The 15981-nt window shown below is 41.1% G+C and overlaps 1 protein-coding gene across 3 annotated transcripts in view; it reads left to right on the top strand.

Annotated features, from left to right (window-relative positions):
* CFAP61 (cilia and flagella associated protein 61) overlaps positions 1-15981 on the top strand; it is a 281759-nt gene that overhangs the window by 211333 nt on the left and 54445 nt on the right. For all 3 annotated transcript variants that reach the window (XM_040447823.1, XM_040447824.1, XM_040447825.1), the window contains 3 exons: positions 346-638; positions 7366-7693; positions 9058-9149. In XM_040447823.1, coding sequence (XP_040303757.1) covers positions 346-638; positions 7366-7693; positions 9058-9149 — 713 coding nt within the window. The remainder of the gene's footprint in view (positions 1-345; positions 639-7365; positions 7694-9057; positions 9150-15981) is intronic.

Raw genomic sequence — 15981 nt, forward strand, 5'->3', positions numbered from 1 at the left:
AAAAAAAAAAAAAAAAAAAAAAAAAAAAAAAAAAAAAAAAAAAAAAACAAGATAAAAGGTTTTATTCCAGATGGTTTCATTTAGCATAACTTCAACTTTCAAATTACAGGACCATAGATGAATGTCCTACTTCTGTGTTAAAAGTACTTGACTACTTTGTGGGATGTTTTGTGCCAATTCTTTACTAAATTATCTTGTTCGCCGTTGCTAGGAAACACCACTGACTTCCTGCAGCTGAAAAAAGGGGAAGGTTATAGGGAACAATTCGGTATTATTAGCATTAGACTAACAAGGTTTGGGTTGTTTTTTTAAACTGTGCATCTTAGCATTTGCCTCCTTTTCTAGGGAATGTCATTGTCTATGGGAATACAATTGACACTTACACCACAGTGGAGACGCTCTTAAACCTTGGTGTGAGGGGCGGCTACATCCACCTGGTGCAGCCCCCGCCCACCTCCACCATCACCTGCATCAACAACTACTCGGTGGAAAGAGCGGTGGAGGACGCGCTCAGAGCAGCGGGCGTTGCCATTTACCGCGACGCCCTCCTGGCTCAGTGGAACGATGGCCAGTTCCCAGACCCCATCCACAGCGCCTGCTTCACCACGCCAACCAAGCCTTTCAGACTCCCGTGCTCCGTAAGTAGATCCCTGTGAACTTCACTCACCACCTCCAGAGAGCCTTCACCTGCCACGGACTTGGGGTCTGAGAGATGACGGGTCGGGAATTCATAGCCACAGGTTTTGGGGTTTTTTTTAATGGCCAGATGCTCTATTGCTGAGGGTCAAGCCACCCCAAACTCAATGGCATATATTATTTTTCTCTCTCTGGGTCCTGGGATTTGAGTCTGTCCAGCTGGGCAGCTCTCACTTGAAGTCTCTCACGTGGCTGACGTCAGACTGGGGGTGGAGCTGGAGTCACGTTCAACCCTTCCTCTGACTTTAGATGCTAGATCATCTTCAGCTGCAATTTTGTCCAGAACACTTCACCTTGGAAGAGTGGCTTGGTTCTAAAACCGAATGAGAGAGAAAGGGAAAGAGAAAGAGAGAGAATGAGATCCTGTATCATCTGCCCATATCCAAAGGGAGGGGAATTAAGCCCTGCCTCTTCATGGAAGGAGTGTCAAAGGTTCAGAGAGTGCTAACATGGACCAGGAGCTCACCATGTCCCAGGCTGCATGCTTGCAGTATCGTCCATCACCTGGTCACAACAGGTCTGTAAGGAGAAGCATCCCCATTTTACAGATGAGAACACTCTGCCTCCAAGTCAGTGGTATGCTGGGCTCCCAACCAAGGTCAGAGGGCCCCAAAGTCTATCCTGCTGTTAACTTTTTAAGACTCTAGAAACAGCAGTAATGGGTTTCTCTCCCATGAACTAGAGACTTAGAAGACCTCTTTCTCCTATCTATCTATCTATCTATCTATCTATCTATCTATTATCTATCTAATTATATATCTTTTGAGAGAAGGAGAACTTTTCTCTTAGGCTGTGTAATAGCTTGACTTACAACCCGTGTCCTCGGATTTGCCAGTTTAGGAGATTAGCAGAAGCTAGCAGGCAGGGAGATAGGGAAGGACCCAGTCAATCTAATAGAGAAGCAAGAGACCCCTCCTTACAAAGTGGAGGCTGAGTACAGTGTGAATATGGAGTATGTGATCAGTTGTGGTAAAGAATGCCACATTCTTGGGGGAAGTCTGTGAGGGGTCATAGCAATTCCTTACCTGAGAGTAGGGGATAGTCAGCCTAAGTCAGGGCTTCTGACCCAAGTACCCTTACAGGTAAATGATGGTGACCTTTATCCACCAACCCCCCCTACACACACACGCACCCACAGTCTGGACAGGATCTCAAAGCACAGAAGAGATTTCTCTGGAATCCCTCATTTTATCCTGATAATCTATGGAAATTTTGCATTCTGCTCCTTAATACATTCATTTATTCATTCATTCCACAAATTTTTGTTGAACACCTGCTAAGTCGTAGGCTCTGTCCTAAGTGTGAGGGACACAGCAGCGAAAAAGACAGGAAAAGCTAATTTTATTTTAATATATGTCACATGTATGTTGCAACACCTATTTAGGTTAAGAAGAATCAAAATGTTTTCACTCAAAATTTCTACCCAAAATGATGATCTTGGAAGATATGCCACATTTATCTTGGGGAGCCACTGGAGGTAAACACATACCCTGCTTAGGAAGCAGGGATGTAAAAAAAGTCCCCAAATAAGCAACAGAATACAGGTTCTCTAGCAGCCCCCTCTGGCCTTTATTTCCCTATTGAGATCAAAATTGAAATTGTGGCAGAGACATTTTGCAAATACTCTCACCTGCTTTGTTCCAATACACCTTCCTGCTAAAACTTCATCCTAAAGCAGTCTGAGTTAGATAAAGCCTCCCACTTCCTCCACTGTGCTCTGCACCACAAGGAATGGCCTGTGCAAATAATATTTCCCAGCGCTGGTTGCTCACTGACCTTCATCTGTGCTTGGCCAACAATAGGTACTAGCAGAAGATTAGAAATAGCAAAAAGGAAGAAGTCAGAGCATTTCTCTCCTCTACGGTCAGCTTTGAGTAGCATCGCTATCAAGCATTAGGAAATTTTGGTGGGGATGAATACATTCATTATTTTGACTGTGGTCACAGTATTGTGGGTTGAACTACATCCCCCCAGAAAGATATGGTCTTAATCCCTAGTACCTTTGAATGTGACCTTATTTGGAAATAGGATCTTTATAGATGTTATCAACTGAAGAGAAGGTCACGGTGGATCTGAGAGGGCGCTAAATGTAATGACTGGTGCCCGTCTATGGAGAGAAGGATTTGACTCAGAGGAGACACTTGGGGAAAGAGGCCATATGATGGTAGAGGCCAAGATTGAAGTGATGGCAGCAACCAGTCATGGAACAGAAAGGATCACTAGTAACTGCCAGGAGCTAGGAAGAGACAAGGAAGGAGTCTTCCCTAGAGCTTCAGAAGGAAGCACAGTCATGACAACACCATGACTTCAGACATGTCATCCCCAGAACTGTAAAAGAATAAATTTCTGTTGTTTTAAGCTACCCAGTTTGCAGTACTTTGTTACAGCAGGATGGGAAAACTAAACAAAAACAGATGGTATCATACTCAGAGCACCTGCTAAAACTAAAATTTTTATAACTGGAATCATACATTATGTACTAGTTTGTATTTGGCTTCTTTCACTCAGCATAATGGTATTGAGATTCATCCATATTATTCCATGTATCAGTAGTTCATTCCTTTTTATCACTGAGTGGTATTCCATTGTGTTTATCTATCACATTTGGTTTATTTGTTCAATTGCTGTGCACATTCTTGTACACATCTTTGGGTAGACATATCTTCACTTCTCTTAGCTATCCACCCGAAGAATGGCTAGGTCATATGGTCAGTGAATGTTTACCTTTTTAAGAAGCTACCATACTGCCTTCTAAAGTAGCCATATCATTTCATATTTCTACCAGCAATGTATGAGAGTTTCAGTTATTCCGTAGTCTCTGCTAGCACTTGGTATTGTCAGTCCTCCTAATTTTAGCCATTCTGTTGGGTATGACATGATGTATCATTGTGTTTTTAATTTGGGATTTGCTGATGGTTAATGATGTTGGGCATCTTCTCATGTGATTATTGGCCATTGGTATATCTTCCTTTGTGCAGGATCTGAGCTATTATAAATGGCTTTTTAAAATTTTGTTTTCCAGCTGGTTGCTGCTTGTACTGTACATCAGTAATCTTTTACATTCTAGTTAGAGTTCATATTGTACCATCACATAAAATATAAAAACCTTGCAATTGTACAGGTACCTTCTTGCCACTTTCTGGACACGCTTTTCTGTTACACTTGTCATGGGTATTATATCTACACACGTTGAAAAACCAACAAAATTATAATTTTTGTTTTAAACAGAAAGAACTTAAGAAGAAAAATAGACTTTTATATTTACCCCGATATTTTCCAATTTTGTTGCTGCCTTCATTTCTGAAGATCCGATTTCCATCCAATTCAATTCCCTCTCATCCTGAACAACTTCCTATTGCACACACAGTTGCAGGTCTGCTGGCAATGGATTCTCTAGTTTTCCTCTATTTAAAAACACCAATCTCACAGTATAGTTACTAAAAGCTAACATGAAAGAGACTGGAAAAATAGTCAACCCTGAATTGTGTGGATATAGGATCCACTGGATATAGGATCATGGCCTAGAACATTGTTTTTTTTTTTTTTTTTCCTTTCAGCTCTTCAAAGATGTTTTTTCCATTGTCTTATGACATCCATGAGTTTTGGTTTTAAAAATCTGTCATCATTCAAACCATTGTTTCCCTGTACGTAGTGTGTCATTTTCCCCTGGATGCTTTCAAGATTTTTTCTTTATCTTCAGTTCCCAGAAGTTTGATGCTGTGGGGGTTCTGTGTTTATTTTGTATCAAAACATGTTTTTTCTTGAATTTATCTTGTTTGGGGTTCATTCACTGAGTTTCTTGAATCTATACACTTATAACTTTCACTAAATTTTGGCAAGATCTTGGCCATTTAATGTTCTTGCCTCCTTCTTTTCTCCTCTCCTCCTGGGTCTCCAGTCACACATCTGTTAGACTTTCTCTTGCTGCATGGGCCTTTAAGGCCCTATTCATTTGTTTCAATCTCTTTGTTTCTTCTCTCTCTATTCTTTACACTGAGTAATTGCTACTGATGTGACTTCAAGTTCACTGACTCTTTTCTCTACCATCTTTATTCTTCTGTTAGTGTATAAAATGACTATAGTCCATCCTCTTCCAAAAGCCACCAAAATAAGAAAATTACCCTCATGCTGGTCATTGTTCCAAGTTTTTACTGTCCTGCACCATCTATCTACTTTTAAATGCTCATCAGAATCCTTGGGTAATAGTTTTTGTACTTTGACCAGAGTTTATAGTTGTATCAGTGAAAGGATTAACCTGAAGGGATCACACCGTTACACTAGAAGCAGAACTCTCGAGTTGGATTTTGGACTCACATCAACACCTGGCTTCCTTCCGCCGGGTGGTAGTGCCTCCTGGGTGCCTGCCAGATGGTCCAGTCTCCAGCCGGGTTTCTCCCTTTTCTACACAGCATTCATTATAATCTGAAATCCTCTGCCTGTCAGTGTGATGACTTTGTTGATGTCCATTTCTCAAATTAGATTATAAACTCCATGTTTATCTTCTTCACCAAGATATTGTATGAATGCATAATGAATGAGGTTTATCAGATCACTGACTCCCGATCTGCTAACCAAGGAGTTTTGCTCTCCATAATCAAAATTATAAATATAAGTAGTCTTAAATATTTATTCAACAACTTCAATGTGGCCAGATATTTCTACTTCATATTTTCATCCAGTATGTAATGCTAAGTTGGTATTACAAAAATGCATGAGTTGTACTTGAAAGATTTGTAACTTAGAACACATGTTCCCATGAACTGTGTTAGATTTGCTTATTCAGTTTTCAGTCTGGTTCGCAAACTCCTGTGAAATCCCAAGTGTAACAAAATTGTGAATTCCTACACCAAAAAAAATATAAAATAATAATAATACTGCAGTACTAGTAATCTTTAAAACCTGGGAAAATAAGAAATAACATATTTAATATGCTACTCAATTAAAAGTAGGTTTAATTAAGAAAAATCTGGGTAGGTAGAAGAACTTTTTGGGGAATGCTGAAGGGGGCTTCTGAATATTTTCAAGGGCTCAAGAGGTTGATGGTACTTTTTCATGTATGATTTCAATTCAGATCAAACAGCTTTCCATATTTTTATATGAGTGGGAGATCTATTTTTATAATGATGGGAACAGAATGGAGGAGAGAGAGAAGAGTAGAGAGACAGAAAGATCCAGAGTCAGAGACTCAGAGAAATGTATTTTCCTGTGGTCACTAAGAATTATAAGACAGAATGAATTCTAAAGAGACTTGAAGCTGCCTGGGATAGGAGTAAATGGGATAGGTTAGATAGCTGAGTGAAGAAACAAGGAAAAGGGCAAAGGCCTGGTGGCTCCCTAAGGGAGAACAAAGGACATCACAGAGGTGATGGATCCAAGTCTGACACCGTCCAATAGAACTAATGGAAATGATCTGTATCTGTGTTGTCCAATATAGCAGCCACTAGCCACCTATAGCTTTTGGACATTTGAAATAGGTACTACAATTGAGGATCTGAATTTTTATTTTCTTTTAATTTTAATTAATTTAGATTTAAATGTGTATAGTCACATGTGCCTAGTGGCTACTGAGGATCATTCATCATTCATGCACCATTCATGGATGTAGGGAAGGGATATGGAAAGGAAGTATTCCTGGCCCCAGAGAGCTAATTTCTTTACCTAATGGGGCAAGTGAGGTACATAAAGCAGGCATGTGAAGGAAGCAGGGAGTATGATGTCCATCACAATGATGAGGACCCATGTCATATGTTCATTTTGTAGCATGCTTTTAATAAGGTGGCAAATTATATTTAAGTTAAGATAAAAATGACTAAACTTACTATTTCAATGACAACTGAAGACTTAAAAACAACTAACTTGGACTGCAATAATGACTTTCAACATCACTGTTGAAGAAGATATCCAGATAATCACAAGAAAGCATTGAAATTTGGGCAGAGAATGGAGGAAGCATACAGATCACATCTAAGGAGCATGCAGAGGTGTTTTGGGCCCTTCTATAGCACAGTGCCTGTCATAGGATAGGTATCCTGAAAATACTTACTGTCTTCCATGCCAGGGCAGGAAGGAATAAGGCAGGAGCCCAAACCTGGTAGATACTGATACTGATGGGGCTCTCATTCTCTGGGGCATCCTTCAGGGATGGGCTTTCTGGTGTAACAGGGCAGGAACAAGGCAATCTGAAGACTCAAGACTGGATTGGGGTGACCCCAAGAAGGAACCTGGAGAGACCTAAGTGTCAGACACAAGAAGAGGCAAATAGGAGGACGCTGAGATAGAGCTATCTAAAATGTAGGTGAATGAGGGGTAAGTGGTGTCTCTATGGATATAAACCATTTTACATGGAAAAAAAATTACTTTTCTAATAGATACTCCATCACTTGGCATCCTTCTCTCCATTGGATGTCTAGATTGAGTGATTACAAAAAGGAGTAACATTAGGTATCTTAATTTGTCCTTCATACCAAAAACAGATGCTCCTGTCTGTCTCTCTTTCTCTCTCTCTCTACTCACACACACACACCACACCATTATGACATTTTGGTAGATTTAGTGTTGTTGTTGTTTTGTATGCCCCCAAAGATAAGGTGCTCTGGAGACTATTCACACTATTGAGAATGTAAAATGAAGAGTGATGACTAAGTAATAATGTGAGTGTTTGCTTTGTAGATGTTCTTTAGCTTCTGTGAGAAGAACGTGGATTATGAAACGTTTAAAGCACTCAATGATGCATGTCTTGTCTATGACGGCCGACTTGTGATTGATACTAATTTCCACACCAATGATATAGCCATCAGAGCTGCTGGCTCCCTCACCAAATTCTCCAATAAATATTACTCAAATGAGTGGACTCACAGCAGCTTTAATTCCAAAGAAATTGGCTTCCAGCTGGCAGCAGCCATGCTCAATCTTTTTGACCCAACCCTGGAGCCTGTGACTGAGCCACCGGCTGATCTTGACCGACTCATCCCCATGTACAAGGGAGCCAAGATCCAAGGTTTGTAGTAGGCCACCTTCTTCCCTCCAATTAAACCACCCATTGGATCTGGGTCAGTGCTCAGGGCTGCCCTGTATGTTTCTCTTAGGCTTGGTGAGGAGGCTCCTCTGTCCCTCAGTGGGTTTGCACAGAGATGGGGGAGGGCTCAGTATCATTTTTAAGCATTTATTATGGACCTGGAATTATTATTGTGGTCCTTTTTATTTTTAGCATGTATTATGGACCACATCATAACTGTGGCTCCTATTTTACTGGTAAGGAAATTGAGACCGAGAATAATCATTAACTTGCCCAAAGGTCACTCACAACTGGTTAGTGGTGCAATACCCTGACATCTTGCCAAACCTTCATTCTCACTATAAGCTCAGAGATAAGGAGACCCTTCCAAGTATCCTTGGATAGAGGCCTTGGCCTCTTATTTGGATGGATAAACGAAACCATTCACAACTGTAAAATAGTTCACTTTTCATCCCCTAAGCCATATTGACCCCTGAGAAGATCATCATATGAGCAATACAGTATTTATGTTTGGGAGATGAGAGACATCTTTGAGAATAGTGTCTTTGAATGTTATGGACCTTCTACCACAAAAATGCACATATTTACAGAACTGTGTGTTCATTTCCAGGAGGTTGATGGACCCACCTTTAAAGACATCCATGGACCCCTAGGGTATCCATGGACCCTAATCCAGTAAATGGAATATGAGATAAAGAGACAAAACCCTACATTCCAGTCCTTGTTATTTTCTACCTAATTAAATGGACTCTGATAGATCCTGCTCTGCTTCTCATTTTGGATGAAAACTTAGGAAAGGTGTGGCCATGGGAAAGGAAGAGAAGGGATGAGTGTCAGAGACTAGAGCTAGATCAAGCTCGTATTTAGGGGACAAGCTAGAAATAGTAAGGATTTCTTAATGATAATTTTCTAAGTGTTGAGCAAGAACTTTGTTGATTTTCCTTAATAACATCCACTTTAATATTTTGAGTACATGTTGAAAGAGGACAAGGAATGGGAATACCACTTCATTACCATTTAAGGCCTCTCTAGGTCTTGGTCTGGCTTTGGCAGGCATAGGTTAGAGTGCCAAGGGTTATGGGAAATCACAGGATACACAGGATGAGCTTGGCACATCTTCCTGGAGCATTGGTGACTATATTATGGGTATAATGGCACATTCACATTGAGTTTTTAAATAATTTCAATCTCAGGGAATTTCTTACTAATAGTAGTACTTTAGTGGGATAGGTGAGTAGCATATACCATGGTAGGCATCTCTGTTTATCCTATGATACAAATATATAAACTATCACCACTGCATCAACAACTAAACTAAAATGTGCAAAACTTGCTGTTTCCTATAGGAGGCATTCTACCTGGGTCTTACCATTATCTGCATATTGCCAAACCTGCCATTCCAACTCCCTTAGAGGTACAAATGGCCCAGCCTAATTTTGTAAGTATTACTCTTGAATTTCATTTTACTTTCAAATATAAAAATGTATTTACAGGAGGTTGAAATTCTTTATTCAGAGTCTTTAGTATATTGTACTGGTTCATCAGAAAACCACCATGATAGCTGGCCCCCAAGATGGCCCCATGATTCTTGCTCCTTAGTATTCATGCCCTTGTGTGGTCCCCTCCCACACAGAATGTGGCTGACTTGTGTTGCCAGCAGAATATTGTGGACATAACAGTGTGCGTGACTTCCAAGGCTAGGTCATAAAACATATTACAGCTCCAACTTGCGCCTTCCTGGATCACCTCCTACCATGTTGTATGGTCACCCAGGAAGTCCTTTGGAGAGGCTAATATGATAAGGAATTGAGGATTCCTGTACCAGTCATTAGCAGTTTGCCAGTCATGTGAGGGAGCTAGCTGCCTTGGATGTGGATCCTCTAGCCCCAGCCAAGGCTTCAGGTGATGCAGCCCCAGCAGACATTTTGGCTACAAACTTATGAGATACCTTAATCCAGAGTCCCCTAGCTAAGCTATGCCTAATTTCTGACTCCCAAACACTGAAGTAATAAGTTTAGTATTGTTTTAAGGCATTACGTGTTTTTTTAATGGACTGTTTTTTAGAGCAGGTTTAGGTTCACAGCAAAACTGAGAAGAAAATAGCAAGATTTCCCATGTACCCCCTACCCCCATTTATATAATAGCCTCTTCCATGATCAGCACTCCCCACCAGAGTGGTATATTTGTTATAGTGGAGGAACTTACGCTGGCACTTCATTGGCTCCCAAAGTCCACAAGTTACTTTAGAGTTCATTCTTGGTGTTGTACATTCTGTGTGTTTGGGCAAATGTATAATGACATGTATCCACAATTACAGTATCATACAGAGTAGGTTCGTGGCTCTAAAATTCCTTCCTCTATGCTCTGCCTATTCATCTGTCCCTCCCCACAACCCCCAGCAACCACTGATCTTTTCACTGTCTCCATAGTTTCCAGAATGTCATATAGTTGGAATCATACTGTATAATTTCAGATTGGCTCCTTTCACCTAGTAATGTGGATTGGTTTCCTTCGAGTCTTTTCATGGCTTGATAGTGAATTTCTTTTCAGTGCTAAAGAATATTCCATTGTCTGGGTGAACACAAATTATTCATTCACCTACTGAAGGACAGTTTGTTGCTGAATTTTGAGGTAACCTGTGATGCACCAATAGATAATTAACCACCTTTGTGGCAAATACATTGCTTAGGGTCCTTCCAGACCCCATTGTTCTTCTGCCCTGCCTGAATTACACCGGAAGGGCCATCCAGGAGAAGCAGAAGCTGTGGGGTGGGACACCCCCTGGATTCAAAGTAACTGGAAAGGACGCTGTGTGGTTGGTCAGTTAGCAAGCTCCTCAGATTAGATCCTCTAGCAGATGGTCGCAAACTGGGTTATCATTTGGGGGTTTCCTTTCAGGTGTGTCATGTTTGCTTTTTTGTCAGTGAGGCAGATACTGCAAGTTGCCTATTTTCTTATCCTGAATATTTTTGAGAGCTAACAGTCTGATCAACTTTTTAAAATAAATATATTTCCCAGATTTCCTTGAGAATAGGATTAGCCATGTGGCAGGTTTTGGCCAATGAGTTGTAAGTAGAAGCTGTTGGAAAATTCCTCAAAGGGAGATGGACTCAAAATGGCACAGGCTATTCATTCCTCTCCTTTCTTCTTTCTGGAAATTGGAATCCCAACTCTCCCATGTACTTCCCATGGACTTTGAACAAGTCACCCAACTTCTCTGTATTTCACATATAAAGTAGGGATCACATATAAAGTAACAATGCCTTTAAGGAACGAAACAGGTAACCAGTCAGGGGTGGATGTTGTTGTTCATCATAGTTCCAGATAAATAATGAAACTTGGTTTTTGCAGGGGAAGGATAGATGCCATATATTAAAATCTACTTCCCTTGGGCCTCTCCTAGATTCTTTTAGGTATGTCCCGTATATGCAGTCTAATTCTAGATTTTCTTACAAACAAAGATGGGGTCATAGGGAATAGTGTTACAGTGTCTATTGCTGCATAAGAAAACTTAGCAACATGAAACAGCCATTTGATGCTGCTCACAGGTTCTGTGGGTCAGGAATTTGGACAGGACACAGCGGGAATGCCTTCTCTCTGCCCCATGGTGTCTGGGGCCTCAGCTGGGAAGACTAGAAGGATTCGTTGTGACTCAGTGGTTGGATCCTCTGAAGGCTTGTTGTACACCCCTGGGCTGGGCTGACTCAGTCACAGGGAGCACTGACCAGAGCATCATACCCAGCCCTGGTCACCTGGGCTTCCTCACAGCATGGCAGCCTCAGAGTAGTCAGACTTATTACCTGATGATTCAGGGCTCTGAGTATAAGTGTCTTCACTAGCAAGCTGGAAGCTGCAGTGCCTTTTATGACTCATCCTTGAAAGTCACACAGTGTCACTTCCCCACACCATCTGTTGGAGCAGTCACAGCCCACCGGGATTCAAGGAGAGAGGACATAGAGGTCATTTCTCCATGGGAAGAGTGTCAAGGCTATACTGCACATGATTATGTCATGTGGGGGATATTGTTGTGTCCATCTTTGGAAAATACAATCTGCCACCAGTGATGTGGGGCATTAGATAAATAGGATGAAGCCAGATGTTGTGTTCAAAGGCTGAGCACTTTGGTCATCATAGATAAATAACTGGAGCCGAATATTATGTTCAAGAGCTGGAAAATATTGGACTTGGTTTCAAACAGAACCAGATTCTTCAAGGACACTATAATTTCCTACATGCAGCATCATTTGTTTCTGAACCACTGGTTCTCTCTCTGAATAAAGTCAGAGGAGGTTTTTAATAAAAACCCCTTAAAAAGGCGTTTTTTTAGATAACGAGTTTTAATAAGAATGCAACTTAAATAGATTCTTTGGCTGGTGCTATGACAGTATTTGAACAGGACCCCTGACTTTAATTAACTATTTTGCCAGGTGGGCCTCCTTTTTAATTAGTACAGAAGATCTAAACAGATTTTTTCCATTTTATTCTCCAAGAAAAAAAATGTAGGATGGTTCCATGGCAATCTTTTGGGGTTGGAATTAATTTGATTAAGTAAAATTGTTGCCAAAATGGTCAGGCAGTCACCTAAATATAGCCAATTGATGGAGAAAGGAGCCCATTGAACAATATTTCACTTGAGAAACTGAATTGCCATTCCTACAATAAATGTCATGCAGATGAATTTTATCAGACTTTTATAGCACTCACTAATTAGAATATTTAAGTAAGAAGATACTTTAGTAATTCATGAGCTCTTTGAGAGGTAACCTGACAAAAAGAAGACAGGGGACCCCTACATAATAAACTAATTTACGGATTCCAGTCCACATGCTTTGTTGGCTTATACACCATGGAATAAAGAAATTTGTCACAACAAATTCTGCCTTGGATACCATCAAATTTAAAATTGTGTGTTCATCATAAGAGCTGGGGACTTGATTTCTTGCACACCAAGTCTCATTACTCCTGTGTCTTCCATTTGGCATGAATTCCACAGCCATTTTCCAACCTTTGTCAAAATCATAAAGGAACTCAAAAGGATAATTGTATTCAGGAAAAAGGGAAGGGAGGAGGGGGACTACACCAGAACTAGTTTCCCCATCAAAGTCTTAAATTCAAGATCCACATTTCAAAAACAAAAACAAAACAAAAAAAGATCCACATTTCCTAACAATTTACTTACATAGTGAAAATAAAGGAAGCAACTAGACACATCCCACAGTGTTGGAAAGTGTATGAAATCATCATTACCTCAAGATCCTTTATGGGGTGGCAGGAATCGAAACTGCCTTAAGTCATCATTTAGTGGAGTGATTTTCTGTGATGGTAGACAGAGTCCTGGACTTCACCGGACTTTCCTGGTCTGTCAGTAACCATGACTAGGAATGACCTAAAATTTTTAGAGAAGTCTGCTTGGCCCTACAAGAGTAATTTATGTCTAAGAAACCCATCTGCGGGCGACTTATCTTTAATGTCAATGCAAAATATTTCGATGCATTCCACATTCCCAGAACGTTCCCCTGGTTATGCTAACACAGTGCCAAATCTCATTAAAATGGGCAAAATTACTTCCATAGCTGAGATTAGCTATCTTAGCACAGTGTGGTCATTTTTTTTTCTCTACAGTGTGGCTGTTTTCTGTACTCTTTAAGCCCTCATAGCTATAATGTGCGGAAGCATACAGAAGCAACCCCCAGATTTTAATTCAATATTTAAATTTAAAAAATAAATAAAACTACCCCCCCCCAAACAGATACCATGACAACAAATCATTGAAAGCCATGCTGACTATATCGGTCTCCTGGAACAGGCTGACCCCAGAGGGTACCCACTGCTCTGACTCTCAGCCAGCAACCTGGCAGGGCTCCACAAAACCTTGTCAAGACACCACCAGCTAAGTTTCTGTGGCCCTCTTGTTGAAGTGCTCAGCCTTGGCCAAATCAGCACTCTTAAACACAAAGTCCTTGTGGGTGGAAGTGAAACCCCTTTGCAAAGTCAAAACTTTTGTCCGTCACATGGGCAGAACACAAGGTGTGTCCCTCGATGCCTGGTTTCCCTTCCTTAATCCCTCAGCTCAAAGAAATTTTAAAGAGAATGTAGAGGGGCTGAGACCTTGTGGGATTGTGGACTCTGCCCTCTAGTGAGCCCCAGGGAAACCTGATGCTAAATCTATGCCAGAGCTGTTGCCAGTGCCCCCACCCCCACTCTCCTGGACCCCCAGCCACCCTACTGCCAAGGTGAGAGAGTGACCCTTCCTCAGAGACTCACTCAGCTTTCCAAAAAGACATCCCTACTGACAAAGGGGCTTCCCACCCCTGCAGGTAGAAGAGGGGTGGCTAAGCCTAAAGCTTCTGGGGCCAAACTCAAATGGCCCTTAATCTTCAAAACACACATGGCAGGCACGTTCTTCACTGTCATAGCTGCATTGTGTATTTGATTCAGAAATAGCTTTTACTGTGATGGGCTGCCAGGTAAAATTGACCCTGTAATGTCACATGCTGCACCCTGGGAGGGTTCATTGCTCAGTCTGAGAAGTCAAGACTTGAGGAAACACACCTGACAGAAGAAAGACTATGGAGCTACCTATGGCTAGAGAAATACTTGTGGCAGGAGCAAAGGGGGTGGGGATGATCACATAAGGAGAGGGCAGTCTGCAGCCAGTGGCTCAGGCATGGCCTTTTCCAGACTCTTCTTGGGTCCAGACAAGCCCCACTCTTCCACACCAGACTCTTCCCTCCCTCCATCCATCCCCCTTTCCCTCCTTTCTTCTCCCTTGCTCCTTCTGCTTTGTTTCATTTCTCTCTCCATTTGTTCATCAGGTGTCTGGTTCCTTACCACAACACAGCCACTGTAGTTAAAAATAACTTTTTATCATGTTAGAAGTGATAGTCATTTTTAAAAAAATAGAAACTACAGATAGTTAAATGAGCATAAAGGTAAAAAACGACCCAGTCTCTCAACCATGGAAATTGACCATTTGAACACTTCGTTAAAGTGTTGATAGAAAAGAAATAGAATGATACTGTGTATGTTTATAAAAATAGAATGATAAAATTGTGGTTTATGTACACAATGGAATACTACATGGCAATGAGAAAGAATGAAATATGGCCTTTTGTAGCAACATGGATGGAACTGGAGAGTGTTATGCTAAGTGAAATAAGTCATACAGAGAAGGACAGATTCCATATGTTTTCACTCCTATGTGGATCCTGAGAAACTTAACAGAAGACCATGGGGGAGGGGAAGAAAAAAAAATGGTTAGAGAGGAAGGGAACCAAAACATAAGAGACTCCTAAAAACTGAGAACAAACTGAGGGTTTATGGGGGATAGGAGGGAGGGGAGGGTGGGTGATGGGTATTGAGGGCACCTGTTGGGATGAGCGCTGGGTGTTTTATGGAAACCAATTTGACAATAAATTTCATAATAAAAAAATTTTAAAAATAAGAAAATAAAAATAGAATAATACTGTGTAAGTTATAAAATATAACTTTTTATGCTACTGTAGCATCAAATGTACTGTGAACATATTTTTCTGATGTGAATTATAGTTTACTAATAATTTTTGTGGGATGTGTTGCATCCCATTTTGTGGATGTACCATTGTTTTGTTAGCTGATGCCTTCCATGTTGCTCTGGAGGTAGATTGCCTGTCTGTATCCATCCATCTCCTTGAGTGATGGACCATTTGCACCTCCCTTAAGGTGCCAACCCCAAACGCTTTCCAAAACTGTATCTGCTCTCTCCCAGACCCCCAAATACCCAGTTTCACACACATAATTGGTATTGGCCCAGAGTTCACCTGACATTCCTCACCTTGTGCCTTTTCTGCTGGCTGATTCCTCCCCAGGGCTTCACCATGTGATGCCCAAACACCCACAGGTTGTTTCGATTTATTTAAAAATTCAGTTAAGTCATGTGTCCTTGTTTAGACAGAATCCCCAGGAGATGTCCAGGACTAAGCAAATGTTTGGGATCAGTGTAGTCCAAATTGCCTTGGATTTCTAAAATGCCACATTGAAGTTCAGAGCAAAAGCTTAAGTCTATATGCCCTCAGGAAAGCTTTATTGAATGTAACCATGTACTAAGTTCAGAGTTTAAGGGCAAAGTGCAGGTTCAGCCACCACCAAAAGAACCCATATTTTTCCACTGAGGTTCTCTGGTTGCCTGAACTGGTGGGGAGCATGCCTCTGGTTGGTAGGTCAGTAGCCATTAAGGGCTGACATGCAAAAAGTGGTTGTGACATGGGATTTATCTAGCGGCATCTCTCCTT

Source organism: Herpailurus yagouaroundi, unplaced genomic scaffold (genome assembly GCF_014898765.1).
Source record: "Herpailurus yagouaroundi ecotype Mexico unplaced genomic scaffold, PumYag 196, whole genome shotgun sequence".
Taxonomy (NCBI): domain Eukaryota; kingdom Metazoa; phylum Chordata; class Mammalia; order Carnivora; family Felidae; genus Herpailurus; species Herpailurus yagouaroundi.